General features: G+C 52.3%; 1 protein-coding gene across 1 annotated transcript; it reads left to right on the top strand.

Annotated features, from left to right (window-relative positions):
* The first annotated feature begins 1,246 nt into the window (after positions 1-1,246).
* Positions 1,247-11,961, top strand: LOC136963344 (DDB1- and CUL4-associated factor 1-like). Its single transcript, XM_067257450.1, has 26 exons — positions 1,247-1,386; positions 2,070-2,193; positions 2,386-2,462; positions 2,547-2,620; positions 2,759-2,872; positions 2,986-3,123; positions 3,281-3,919; positions 4,086-4,187; positions 4,785-4,943; positions 5,132-5,311; positions 5,447-5,659; positions 5,805-5,974; positions 6,135-6,259; positions 6,384-6,628; positions 6,765-7,550; positions 7,713-7,990; positions 8,311-8,518; positions 8,635-8,717; positions 8,811-8,895; positions 8,999-9,232; positions 9,386-9,479; positions 9,561-9,677; positions 9,761-9,834; positions 9,963-10,055; positions 10,198-10,447; positions 10,564-11,961. The coding sequence occupies exons 2-26, from the start codon at positions 2,078-2,080 to the stop codon at positions 10,638-10,640; spliced, it is 4,731 nt and encodes a 1,576-aa protein (XP_067113551.1). The 5' UTR covers positions 1,247-1,386; positions 2,070-2,077; the 3' UTR covers positions 10,641-11,961.
* Positions 11,962-12,276: the final 315 nt, after the last annotated feature.

Below are 12,276 nucleotides of genomic sequence, written 5' to 3'. Positions count from 1 at the left end.
CAAAGGAGAGCCAGAGAAGGGAGATGAGCAATGAAAAAGGCGCAGAAGACCCCAAAAAAAAAGAGCAGACGTTTTTTAGGGAGAATGTATCAAGAGGAAGTACAGGAGAGGCTGGAAATAAAACGAAAGGATTGGATTAGGGAAGATAAAGGAGAGGAACAGAAGGAACAGGACAAAGGGGAAGAGACTGAGGGGAGAAGGGTGTAAAGAGAAGTTAAAAAGGAGAGATTTGAACAGGATCTCATGTCCAGTCACACAGCATTGTGGTCTAATCACATTCTCACGCCTCAGCCCATGACACATCTTCCATTCCACATTCCACAGAACCCCTCTGTTTGTGTGTGTGTGTGAACTCCTAGTTGATAGTGTACTCTCCATGCTATTTGATACTGGTATGTTATGAAATAGTGAGCGCCATGTTTGTATTTTTTCCCCAGTTCTGTCTGCATATGCTCCGGTTCGAATTGCGCTCTGTAGTTGTGGCAACAGCAAAACATTTGTCTGTGATTTGGCTAGGGAATAGAGGAGGAAAGAGCCCTCATACTTTAGTCTTCAAAACACTCATGTCAGATGTACACACATCCAGGGACATTATTAGACCAGGTGCTGTGTGTGACTCCTTCTCCTTACTGCACATGCACACACACACAGGCGCGCGCATGCACCCACCCACACACACACACACACACACAGACACAGTGCTACCAAATCTCAAGGTTGCCAAGGTTTTTGGAAAAGTTGGCAGCCCTGTGATCTGATGTATACTACTTGAGTTGGCTCCCCTGTGGAGATGCTGTCAATAGCTCAACAGTATGACTCACAAAATAGACAGCTTCAGGCAATATGGACGTGGAGGAGCCAATGTACTGGCTTAAAAATCTGAATTTAACAGTTTATGACATTTAATTAGTTCAGTACATAAACAGTAACAACATATTACTTTTGCCAAAGCCTCAGCGAGCTATAACTTGTATTTATATAGCTTGAATGAGCAATCATAACATTGTCTTTGAACAAATAACACATAATGTTTTTTTGTTTTGTTGCTGTCCCTCAGTATGAGGCACAGCCCCTCCACCCCCAACATACACAAATTTCTGCATCCATTGTTGTTACCAGTACAACCCCAGATATTCTATATGGGCAGTAACAAGGTGGAGATTTTCTGAACGGATGACATATTAGGGGGGATAGAATTTGAAAACTTGGCAACCTTGCCTGTGACGTTAGCAACGTGCAGTCGTCAGTGAAAACGCCAAAACAAGCATGTGAAAGTTTTAGCTAATACTTTAAAAGCTAATGAGCGTTGTTCTTTGTTCTCTAAAATTCAAATTAATAGGTGTAGATGACATTTACACTGGAGTATTAAACGGCGGAGGAATTAAGGTAACTATTTACAGTTGACATTGGCGCTCAGCTGTTGACATGTTGTACTTATGTGTCATGCTGCCTCTCAAGCTAGCTAGCTAGCTAGCTAACGGTAGCTGTCAATGTGTCATCAGTAATATGGCAATAGTTATAGCCAAGTGGAGATATCAATCATGATAAGAGATGTTAATGAAAAACAACCATAAGGTTATGAAAGTGCGCCTGCTGATCACTTTCAGTCGTCTAAGATGGTCAACTACCTAGCTACCATATCCTGATCAACTAGCCTCATTCTAGCTAGCTAGCTAACCAGCTAGCTAATGGTATGTAGCAAGGTAGCTAGCTACTTATGAATCTGGGTGTCCAGTGCGACCAGCCAGCTACTAGACTAGCTGCTAGCTAGCCAACTCCCTTGAAAGTTCGATCTAGCTTCAGCCGGTTAAAGCCACCTGTTGTTTGGTCAGAGTTAAAGTGACAGATATGTTGTTGTACCTCAGATATCCCCCCTATATTGAATATGTGTCATCACTCAATATGCTATCAGGGTATCGATTCTTTTTCATGTTACTAGTACCTGTTGAGGAAACGTTCAAGAAGGAAGGAATTAGTATCAGTCCTTTCGAGTAGAATATAGTTTCACTGACAGCAATATCGACTTTAAGTGTAGGCTAACTGTCTTGCCGTCTCCTCTCCTCTCACAGGCGCAGCCATGGATGCTCCTGTGGTGGAGGCGGTGGATGCCAAGGCAGAGCTGACCTCCCTGCTGGAGACATGGGAGCACGAGCAGCAGGGCAGCACCGACAACCTTGTCTCCACCCTCACCAAGTCAGTCAACAGCGACAACCATATCCAAATGTTTCCCTCCACCTAATGCATTTCTTCTTCTCCGGCTGTTCTTTCTGGCAGCATTGAAATAGCGGTTGAGCCCTGGCTTGTCTCTAGCAGCATATGGTCTTTTGATGAGGCTGATTATTGTATGCTGTGGTAAAGATGTAATGGTTTACTTTATGTTTTCAGAATCTCTGAGCTGATTGAGAAGGAAACAGAGGAGTATCACAAAGCAGACCCTGATCCATTTGATGATCGCCACCCAGGTGACTGTTCTTATTCTTACTCAAGACTGTGGGCACACAGTGTTTCATAACGACCAGATCATTAACGTGTGAGTTTGTTTACAGGAAGAGCAGACCCAGAGTGCATGCTGGGACATCTACTCAAGATCCTGTTCAAGAACGATGACTTTACCAACGCAGTGAGTCTTATAAGGGACATTTGTCTGTGGTCATTTGAAATGTATCCCATTTGACATCCTTTTTAAATGTGTTTCGAAAGGAGATTGGTTATTGGTCATTGTACTCAATATTTTTACTGTGTTTGTGTGTCTCTCTAGCTGCTGAACAGCTACGTGATGACTAGCAGAGAGCTGTGTTTGAACACGGCTGCCTGTCGCCTGCTGCAGAACATCATGCCCGGTCTGGAGACTGCTGTGGTCTTCCAGGAGAAAGTAGGACTGCCTCTACCACTTCTCTTCTCAGCAAATAGGATTTGTCATGAATATAGACCCCTGTTTGTCCCTGATTTGTTATGTTTTGTCTCTGCCTGTGCTGTCTCCCCCAGGAGGGCCTGGTGGAGAAGCTGTTTTCTTGGGCCAGGGAGGCAGAGAGGCCCCTGTGTACCTATGCTACAGGCCTGCTGGCCAGAGCCATGGAGAACCAGGAGATCGCTGCCAACTACCGTGAAGAAAACTCTGCTCTGGTGGGTCACACAGCCTGCACACAGCCCCCCCCCCCCTCCACCATCACCTCCACACACACCAGATTCCACACCATATTTTAAAGAGCATTTTGCAAGATTTAATTCTCAATCCTATATCACATTTCGAACCCTGGGCTTTGAACTCTTTAACTCTCAGGTGCCACTTATGGTGCAGCGGCTACGTGAGCTGCTGGACAAGGAGGACCAGGATCATCAGGGGCTGAAGAAGACTGAGAAGCCCCCGGACTCCCTGCCCCCTGAAGAAGAGGCGGCAGAGAAGGAGGAGGGGCAGAGTCCGAGGAAAGAGGAGGAGAGCAGCAGAGAAAGACCAGTGTTCAATGCCAGATCCAGACCGTCTTTCCAACTGGGTTTAGCCCAGAAGACCAGCAGCCGTGTGGCTGGCAGTGTGAAGCCCACCCCAGACCCTTTGTACCTGGCTGCCACCCCAGAGCTGAGCCTGGGGGAGGCTGAGGCCAGGCCGGCCACTACGGGAGTCCTTGGAAAGAGGAAAGCTCCGTTAAGGGAGAACGGGAGGAAGGCCAAACAGAAACTGAACTTCCTCTCCGAGCCTGAGGCCGGGGCTGAGGCCGGGGCTGGGGCCGAGGCTGGGGCCGGAGCCGGCCCGGACTCTGGGCAGGAGCTGGAGAGGAGTGCCAGCGAGCAGCTGGTTAACAGCAGCTGGTCTGAGATGAGCTCCTGGGTGATAGGGAACAATTACCGTCTGTTCCCCCTCACCCCCGCCATGGAACAACGCCTCATCCTCCAATACCTCACCCCACTGGGGGACTACCAGGAGGTAAGACCCACCCCCCACCATGAAGGCCACCTGGACCCTGACATGAGAACACCCAGACCTCGTCTGAGGGGCCTGGAAGTCCTCTGGGGACATAGACTCATAGTAACTGTGCCATATGGACCATAGAAGCTGGTCATTCTCTTTTTCTCTCACTGCTTTCCTGTAGCTGCTGGCTGTCTTCATGCAGTTGGACACCAGAGAACTGCTCATGCACTACATCGACCTCAAACACTCCAGCGATGTCCAGCTGACCTTTGAGGCTCTCCTGGTAAACAACAAGACCTAGTCCTTAAGCACACACATCAGCTGAACGTTTGCGCCTCCTACCTCCTGGGGCTGACTTGGTCTTAGAAAGGCGATTGTGTCCCACTGAATGTTTTAGTGATGAACATCAGAGGTAATCCCTCATAAGAGCAGAGCAGCAGGGATTGTGTAGCGGGGGAAGCTAACTGCAAAGTTCTTTGAGTAGTCAATCCGTCTTCCATTTTTTCTCCCGCAGTGAGTTTTTCTGGGAGTTTTTCCTTGTCTTCCTTGAGGGTTTAGGTTGGTTGAGGGGCAGTTCTATGGGCGTATGTGAAAACCTCTGTGACATGCTTGCGTGTAAAAAGGGCTATACAAATACATTTTATTTTGATTTGAGTCTGTGATTGTTCACTGTGTTCCAAACATCTCCTGATGACCCTCTAGAGCGCTAAAAAGAGTTCCAATTAGGTCACAGACAAATGGAAAGAAGTTAACCCATTCTCTCTCTCTCTCTCTCTCTCTCTCTCTCTCTCTCTCTCTCTCTCTCTCTCTCTCTCTTTCTCTTTCTCTTTCTCTTTCTCTCTCTCTCTCTCTCTCTCTCTTCTCTCCCCCCCCCCCCTAGTACCTGGCCTCCCTGCTCCTGCATAAGAAGTTTGCTGCCGAGTTCATCTCTCACGGAGGGGTTCAGAAGCTGCTGGAGATCCCTCGGCCCTCCATGGCAGCTACAGGAGTCTCTCTGTGTCTCTACTACCTAGCCTACAACCAGGATGCCATGGAGAGGGTGAGACCATCTCACAGACACACACACACACACACACACACACACATGGCAGTACAGGCTATGCTGTTCAGATTTCTATCGGAACGGTTTTTAAGTTAAAATGTGCTTTCCCCAGGTGTGTATGCCAACACTTGCGTGCGTACCCCAAAGTGTGTACGCTAACTGTTTGTCTGTGTGGGTGTGTCCAGGTGTGTATGCTGCAGGACTGGGTGCTGTCGGACATGGTGGCCTACGCCCTGTGGCTCCTGGAGTGCTCCCACGCCTCCGGCTGCTGCCACGCCACCATGTTCTTCTCCATCTCCTTCTCCTTCAGAGCCGTCCTCCAGCTGTTCGACCAGCAGGACGGACTGCGACGCCTCGTCAACCTGGTAACGACGTCCGCTAGCTAGCGAGCGGCTAACAAGCACCACAGTGTAGAGGCGCACGCCATACGCGTGACGAAGCAGTTAGGGCTAGGACTGTCTTTCCTAACAGTCGTGCTTTCCCCCGGGCCCCCTCTGTAGGTCAGCACCCTGGAGATCATGCGGAGTGCCGAGGAGCAGGTGTCTGTGCTGAGCGACGACCAGGTGTTCTCCAGCAGGCAGACGGCCAAGCACACCTGCATGGCCCTGCGCAGGTACTTCGAAGCCCACCTGGCCTGCAAGGTGGAGCAGGTCAAACAGTCCCTGCAGCGCTCCGAAGGGGGCGCTCTCGTTCACCCTCAGCCCTTCTTCAAGGTCAGGGACGGCTGATCGCTCATAAGAATGGTTCAGTTTGAAACGCTGTCTGTGTCCGATGACTCCCGTCGGCTTGCTCGACAGAGCCGAGGGGGAACGCTGTACTCTGTGACCCGAACAGGATCGTGTCATCTCATTGTTCCAGGCGTGCACCTACAGTCGTGAGCAGGTGGTGGAGATGATGGAGTTCCTGATCGAGTGCGGTCCTTCTGAGCTCCAGTGGGAGCCCGTGGAGGTTTTCCACAAGCTCACCTGCATACCCCTCATGCTGCAGCTCATCTCCATAGCGTGTGACTGGAGGACCTACTATGGCAGGTCGGTGCGGCCACTCACTCGCTAACACGCGCTGGATGGCATCGCTCTCCTCAACTCTTCAGTCCGTTCGTCGATTTGAGATTCATTCCCCCCCCCTTTCCCCCCTTCCTTCCTTTGCTTCTCTCCGTCTCCCTCTCCTCGACCTGCTTTTCTCTCCCAGGAGTGACACGGTGCGCTATGCCCTGGACATCCTGGCCATCTTGACGGTGGTCCCCAAAGTGCAGCTGGTCCTCGCGGAGACGGTGGACGTGTTCGACGAAGGCGGCTCCACCGTCTGCACCGTGGGTGAGTCTCTGTCACCGGCAGCACCACCCTGACTTGCCTCCCAGCCAGGTCACAAACACACGAAGAGCAGTGGTTTGGTCTCTTGTTTCCGTGGGGCTTTTCTGACGGGTCTCCCCCTCTCCAGGCATGAGCATCATCTTGGGCGTGGCCGAGGGGGAGGCGTTCGTGAGCGACGCCGAGATCCAGAAGTCGGCGCTGCAGGTGATCACCAACTGCGTCTGCGCCCCCGACCAGAGTCGCTCGGCCGTGGGCATCTACCTGGCCGCCACGCCCCTGCGGCCGCAGCTCCACCCCCACCAGGCGCCCGCCGCCCCGGAGAGCGTGCTGTCCAAGATGTGGCAGGTGGTCCAGTCCAACAACGGCATCAAGGTCAGCCGCCGAGAGCGTCCCGCTCCGTTTACACATCAGGCACGGGTGTAAACCAGTCCCGAACACCAGGCTGCTCTGGAACACCAACAGTTCCAAATGTGTGAGCATTTCTGTTTTCCTTCCGCCTCCTCTCCAGGTGCTGCTCTCCCTGCTGACGGTGAAGATGCCCATCACGGACGCAGACCTGATCCGGGCGCTGGCCTGCAAGGCCCTGGTGGGCCTGTCGCGCTGCGGCGCCGTGCGTCAGATCATCGGCAAGCTGCCCCTGTTCAGCGGCGGGCAGCTGCAGCAGCTGATGAAGGAGCCCGTGCTGCAGGACAAACGCAGCGAGCACGTGCGCTTCTGCCGCTACGCCGCCGAGCTCATCGAGAGGGTCTCGGGCAGGCCCCTGCTCATCGGCACCGACGCGTCGTTGGCCCGTCTGCAGAGGGCCAGCGTGGTCGCCCAATCGCGGATCACCTTCCCCGAGAAGGAGCTGCTGATGCTGATCAGGAACCACCTGGTGGCCAAGGGTCTGCTGGACACGGCCAGCGCCCTCACCAGGGAGGCCCAGCTCCCCAGCTCCGCCCTCCTCGCCCCCTTCTCGCACCCCTGCGCCTCGCCCTACCCCGCTCTCGCTGGCGGCCTCCTCTCCTCCTCGTCCTCCTCCGCCGCGCTCCCCAGGACGCCGCGGCTAGCCAACGGCGTCGCGGCGCACCTCGGCGCCCACGCCGGCCAATCGGCCGCCGCCTCGTCCGCCTCGGCGTCTGTCCTGCCGCAGCCGCACCCCTCCTCCGCGGCGGCCCCTCCCCACGGCCAAGGCTTGCCGCTGGTTGGCCGGATCCTGTTCTCGCGGGAGAGGCCGGGGTGCAGCCCGCCCGAGTGCGTGGGGAGGAAGCCCCGCGTGCTGCGCCAGAAGTCCGACCATGGGGCGTTCATCCAGGTGGGCGCCAGGATCCAGAAACCACATCTCTGTGCTCCCCACCGCTAACATATCTTGGATATCGGGAACGGTCTTCCTGATATTCATGCGTGTGAATGCTTCCCAGTGATCCCTGACCGCCCTGTCGTGTGTGTGTGTGTGTGTGTGTGTGTCCTGCTCCAGAGCCCAGCCATGAAGAAGCAGCTGGACAGGCACCTGCCCTCGCCCCCCGCCCTGGACGGCATCATCACCGAGTACCTGAGGGAGCAGCACGCTCGCTGCCGTAACCCCGTCACCACCTGCCCCCCCTTCTCCCTCTTCACCCCCCACCAGTGCCCCGAGCCCAAGCAGAGGCGCCAGGCGCCCACCAACTTCACCATGCGCCTGTCCAACCGCGTGCTCTACCCCAAGTACGGAGGGGTGGACGGGGGCAGCCTGGACAGGCATCTCATCTTCAGCAGGTAGGGTGGATTAGGAGTCCGAATTGGACATCTGACATGCAACGCTTGTCGATGGGGCATTGCGTAACACAATCAATGTCCCCCTCCCTCTCTCTCTCTCTCTGTCCCTCTCTCTCTGTCCCTCTCTCTCTGTCCCTCTCTCTCTGTCCCTCTCTCTCTGTCCCTCTCTCTCTGTCCCTCTCTCTCTGTCTCTCTCTCTCTGTCCCTCTCTCTCTGTCTCTCTCTCTCTGTCCCTCTCTCTCTGTCCCTCTCTCTCTGTCTCTGTCTCTCTCTCTCTCTCTCTCTCTCTCTGTCTCTCTCCCCTCCCTCCACCCGGCCAGGTTCCGTCCCATGTCGGTGTTCCGGCAGGCGGAGGAGAGCGTGAGCGTGTTCACCTGCTGCGCGTTCTCGGCGCGTGAGCGCTTCCTGATGCTGGGCACGTGCACGGGCCACCTGAAGCTCTACAACATCTACACCGGCCTGGAGGAGGCCAGCTACAGCTGCCACAGTCACAGCTACAGCACCATCACACACCTGGAGCCCGCCAGGGTCAGCACACACACACACACACACTTCCTCATTGCTCCTTAGCTACTTGCAGATGCTTGTTTTCAGATGCGTCCCTTGGTATTGAAATATCGCGTCTGTATCTTGTGGTCTTCCAGGATGGCTCGTTGCTCCTCACTTCGTCTGCCTGGAGCATCCCCATGTCAGCCCTCTGGAGCATGGACTCTGTCTTCGTCATGAAGTTAGTCTCTGAACAGGAAAATAAGTGTTTTCATACGTAGCTTTTGAAAAGGAGCCGTTCTCACCGTGGCTTTGGGTTTCCTTCTTGTTCCAGGCACTCGTTCTTGGAGGACAACTATGTGGAGTTCAGCAAGCTCTGTCAGGACCGAGTCATTGGCACCAAAGACCAGATAGCGAACGTGAGTCCCCCTTCTATTGGACGAATCTGTTCTACGATCCATCTTCGAATTCTGTGCAGTTCTCTGTGTGGACAAGTTAGAGGAACCCATCTGTTGCTTCTAGATCTACGACATCCACACGGGCCAGAAGACCCTGACCCTGAACGACGCAGGATTGGCCAGCAACTACAAGAGGAACTGCGCGACCTTCGACCCCACCGACGAACTGGTGCTGAACGACGGCGTGATGTGGGACGTGCGCTCGGCGAGGGCCGTCCACAAGTTTGACAAGTTCAACATGAACGTCAGCGGCGTGTTTCACCCCAACAGACTGGAGGTTATCATCAACACTGAGATCGTATCCTTCAACATAGTCATTAACCCAAAGCTACGAGAGCTTGTTAAGTTAAACACCATGTAAAACACAGGCTACAAGTCTAAAAGGGACCAAAATAAGTGTCTGTGTGTGTGTGTGTGAGAATATGTTGACCAGCCTTGACTGTGATGTCAGTGGGACTTGAGGACGTTCCATCTGCTCCACACTGTGCCAGCCCTGGACCAGTGCAGGGTGGTCTTCAACAACAACGCCACAGTCATGTATGGAGGTAAGACACACACGGGCACATTCACTGGCACATTTCATGGTGGGGTTTTGGCATGTCTTAAGTTTGCCCCCACCTCCCTAGCCATGATGCAGGATGCCGAGGACGTGGATGTCAGGGTGATGGGCATCGACCAACAGATGAAGAGTCCCTTCGGTTCCTCCTTCAGAACCTTTGACGCCACAGACTACAAGCCCATTGGTAGGGGTCTTTTGACCTACTTCCTGCTGGTAGACGACTGTCAGAACATGGGTGCTAACCATGTTACTTCTGTTTCTTTTCAGCCACAGTTGATGTCAAAAGGAACATTTTCGACCTGTGTACAGACACTAAAGACTGCTACCTAGCTGTCATTGAGGTAACTATAAGTACAGTTCATGTAGACCACTTCCATTTTTCTTTCTTTTTGTCTCTCTTTCTGTCTAACCTCTCTCTGTCTCTGTCTAACCTCTCTCTCTGTGTGTGTGTGTGTGTGTGCCCGTTCAGAACCAGGACCCTCCCAGCATGGACACAGTGTGTCGTCTGTATGAGGTGGGCCGACAGCGGCTGGCAGAAGAAGGGGACGAGGACGAGGATCAGGTGAGATGGCTTCGGAAACTTCTAGAACCAAACACAGCGTTGTCCCATCAACCCCAACACTACAGCGTGTCCCATGAACCATATATACAACTAAATACGTCTGTGTGTGTGTGTGTGTGTTCACACCCGGCTGTCTCATCAGGACGACGACGATCAGGACGACGACGACGACGAGGATTCGGACGACGAAGATGACGACGACCTAGATGACCTGGATCTGGACACGGACCCTCTCATGGCTGAATTAGCCAATGCCAACGGGGAGGACGGCGGGCATTTAGACTCCTCCCCCTCGGATGACGAAGTGGTGGCTCGGCTCCTGGAATCTATCGGCGATGATGACGACGACGACGACGACGACTCGGACGCCAACTTGCTGGACCTGGAGAACAGTGGGTAGTCCTGTGTGAGGGTGTCTGACCCAGCAGGGGGGGGAGGGAAGGGAGAAGTGTGCGTCTTCGACACGCGTCTTAGACACGCGTCTTACGTTTGTGTGTGTTTGTGACAGGTGACAGCTCCGACAGCTCGGGCAACACTGACACCTCCGACCTGGAGGACCAGCTCCTGCTCTCCTTTGATGACTGACGAGGACGAACACACAGGGGCCACAGAAGAACACCTAGCTCCCTCTGGTGGACTGGAAGACCATCTGCGAAAGTCAATCTGATGGATCTGAACTGGACTGTTTGAAATAAATCCGATTGTGAAGCCAGGGGAGTGAGTGGTGGGGGCTAGGCCACAACGGGCTTCATCTTCTCAGGGTTATGTGGCTGCGGCTGGGGCTGGGCCGGTGGGTGGAATAGGTTGTCGGAAATGTACACATTTCTGAAAGAATTCAGAATTGTGTCACAAGGGGACACTACATGAAAAGGGGTTGTCGAGAAAGAAAAGGAAATCTCCCCTCCCATTCCCCATAATTTTATTTTTATTTTTCGAGGTCAGTTTGTTAATTTTGTTTTTAACTTTGCTTTTTATTTATTGTTTTGGAACTGACATTTTTGAGTGGGAGTAGCAATGTCATAGCAGGCAGCTACAATATAGTCCAGTCAGTGGAAGCTGGTTTTATAGATACGACAGCCCATTGAATTCCACAGCTCTTCAAACGCAGTCTCACATGGTGTATCACAGTGTTGGTGTGTGAAGACCTCCAAGTTATGCGGGCCTTTGGACCTGCTGGAGAGCTTTCAGTGTTAATTTATGGACATCTATTTTGATTCATGTTATGGTCGTATGATGGTGACAATGTGAATCAGTGTTGTGGTATACTAGTGAACTGAATGCCAGACTCCTGCAGGGCTGTGCTGTTTGGTATATTAGTGCTGTACTCTTCTCACACTCAACCAGGCAGAGCCGAAGCTAGCTGTGCTATTTTAGCCTGGCAACAGGCTTTTGGAAAAGTGTGCAGAGGAGACAAAATTCAGTTTGGTATGATGTGAGGTTATTGTGTTGCTAAACAAGGGGAACAGATTTCACACACAGTTTGAGAAGCTTTTCATAGCAAAGAACAAGCAATAAAGCCTAATGTGGCTTTTCCATTTTCTCTGTTATGGATGAACACATGATCCCTGACCTTCACCCTGTCACTCCCTTGACAGATGGGACTGGTAGAAGCAATGAACTATTGGTAGACATACCACTGACCCATCAGTTGCTTGTCTACACCTGTCCGATCTTCTCATATGTAAGTGTGAATGGGGATATAAGGGTTGTTTTGTAACGCTGGCTCCTCCCCTCGCCACACCTCTCCCTGTTGGGGAGCAACTGGGCACACTCGCTCTTTGTTTTGACCTTTGTTTTGGACAGGTGCTTTTTTAAGTTGTCCTTATTTGCAAAGGGCTTCAATATACATATCTTAAAAGCTGTCCTGTTATAGAGTAACTCTATTTTGATATGTAAGAAAATAAAAGTAAAACTAAAAAAAAATTCAACTTGGTGTTTTTGTTCATGTGAAAAGGGGATTCACTTACTGTTTTAAAGAATGATATTTTATATAAATATATTGTAGAATATCCAATCAGTCCTACAATGCAAGTTGGATCCCCCTGTCCTAGCTAAGTCAGACTAACGGGGATCACAGGAGAGTGTTCCCTCCTGGGCCATGTTACTCAGTACAGCAAGCAGCCCGGGTGAACCCACTCTTGGCCTGGGCCAACAATCAGACGTTTTATTTGATTTGGCCAGAGAAGGGTAGTATGCGTGCTGAGCGCAGGCCTGGGAAGAG

The sequence above is a fragment of the Osmerus mordax genome, chromosome 2 (assembly GCF_038355195.1).
Source record: "Osmerus mordax isolate fOsmMor3 chromosome 2, fOsmMor3.pri, whole genome shotgun sequence".
Classification (NCBI taxonomy): Eukaryota; Metazoa; Chordata; class Actinopteri; order Osmeriformes; family Osmeridae; genus Osmerus; species Osmerus mordax.
The sequence above is the reverse complement of the archived record's forward strand: the minus strand, read 5'-3'. Positions and strand labels throughout refer to the sequence as shown.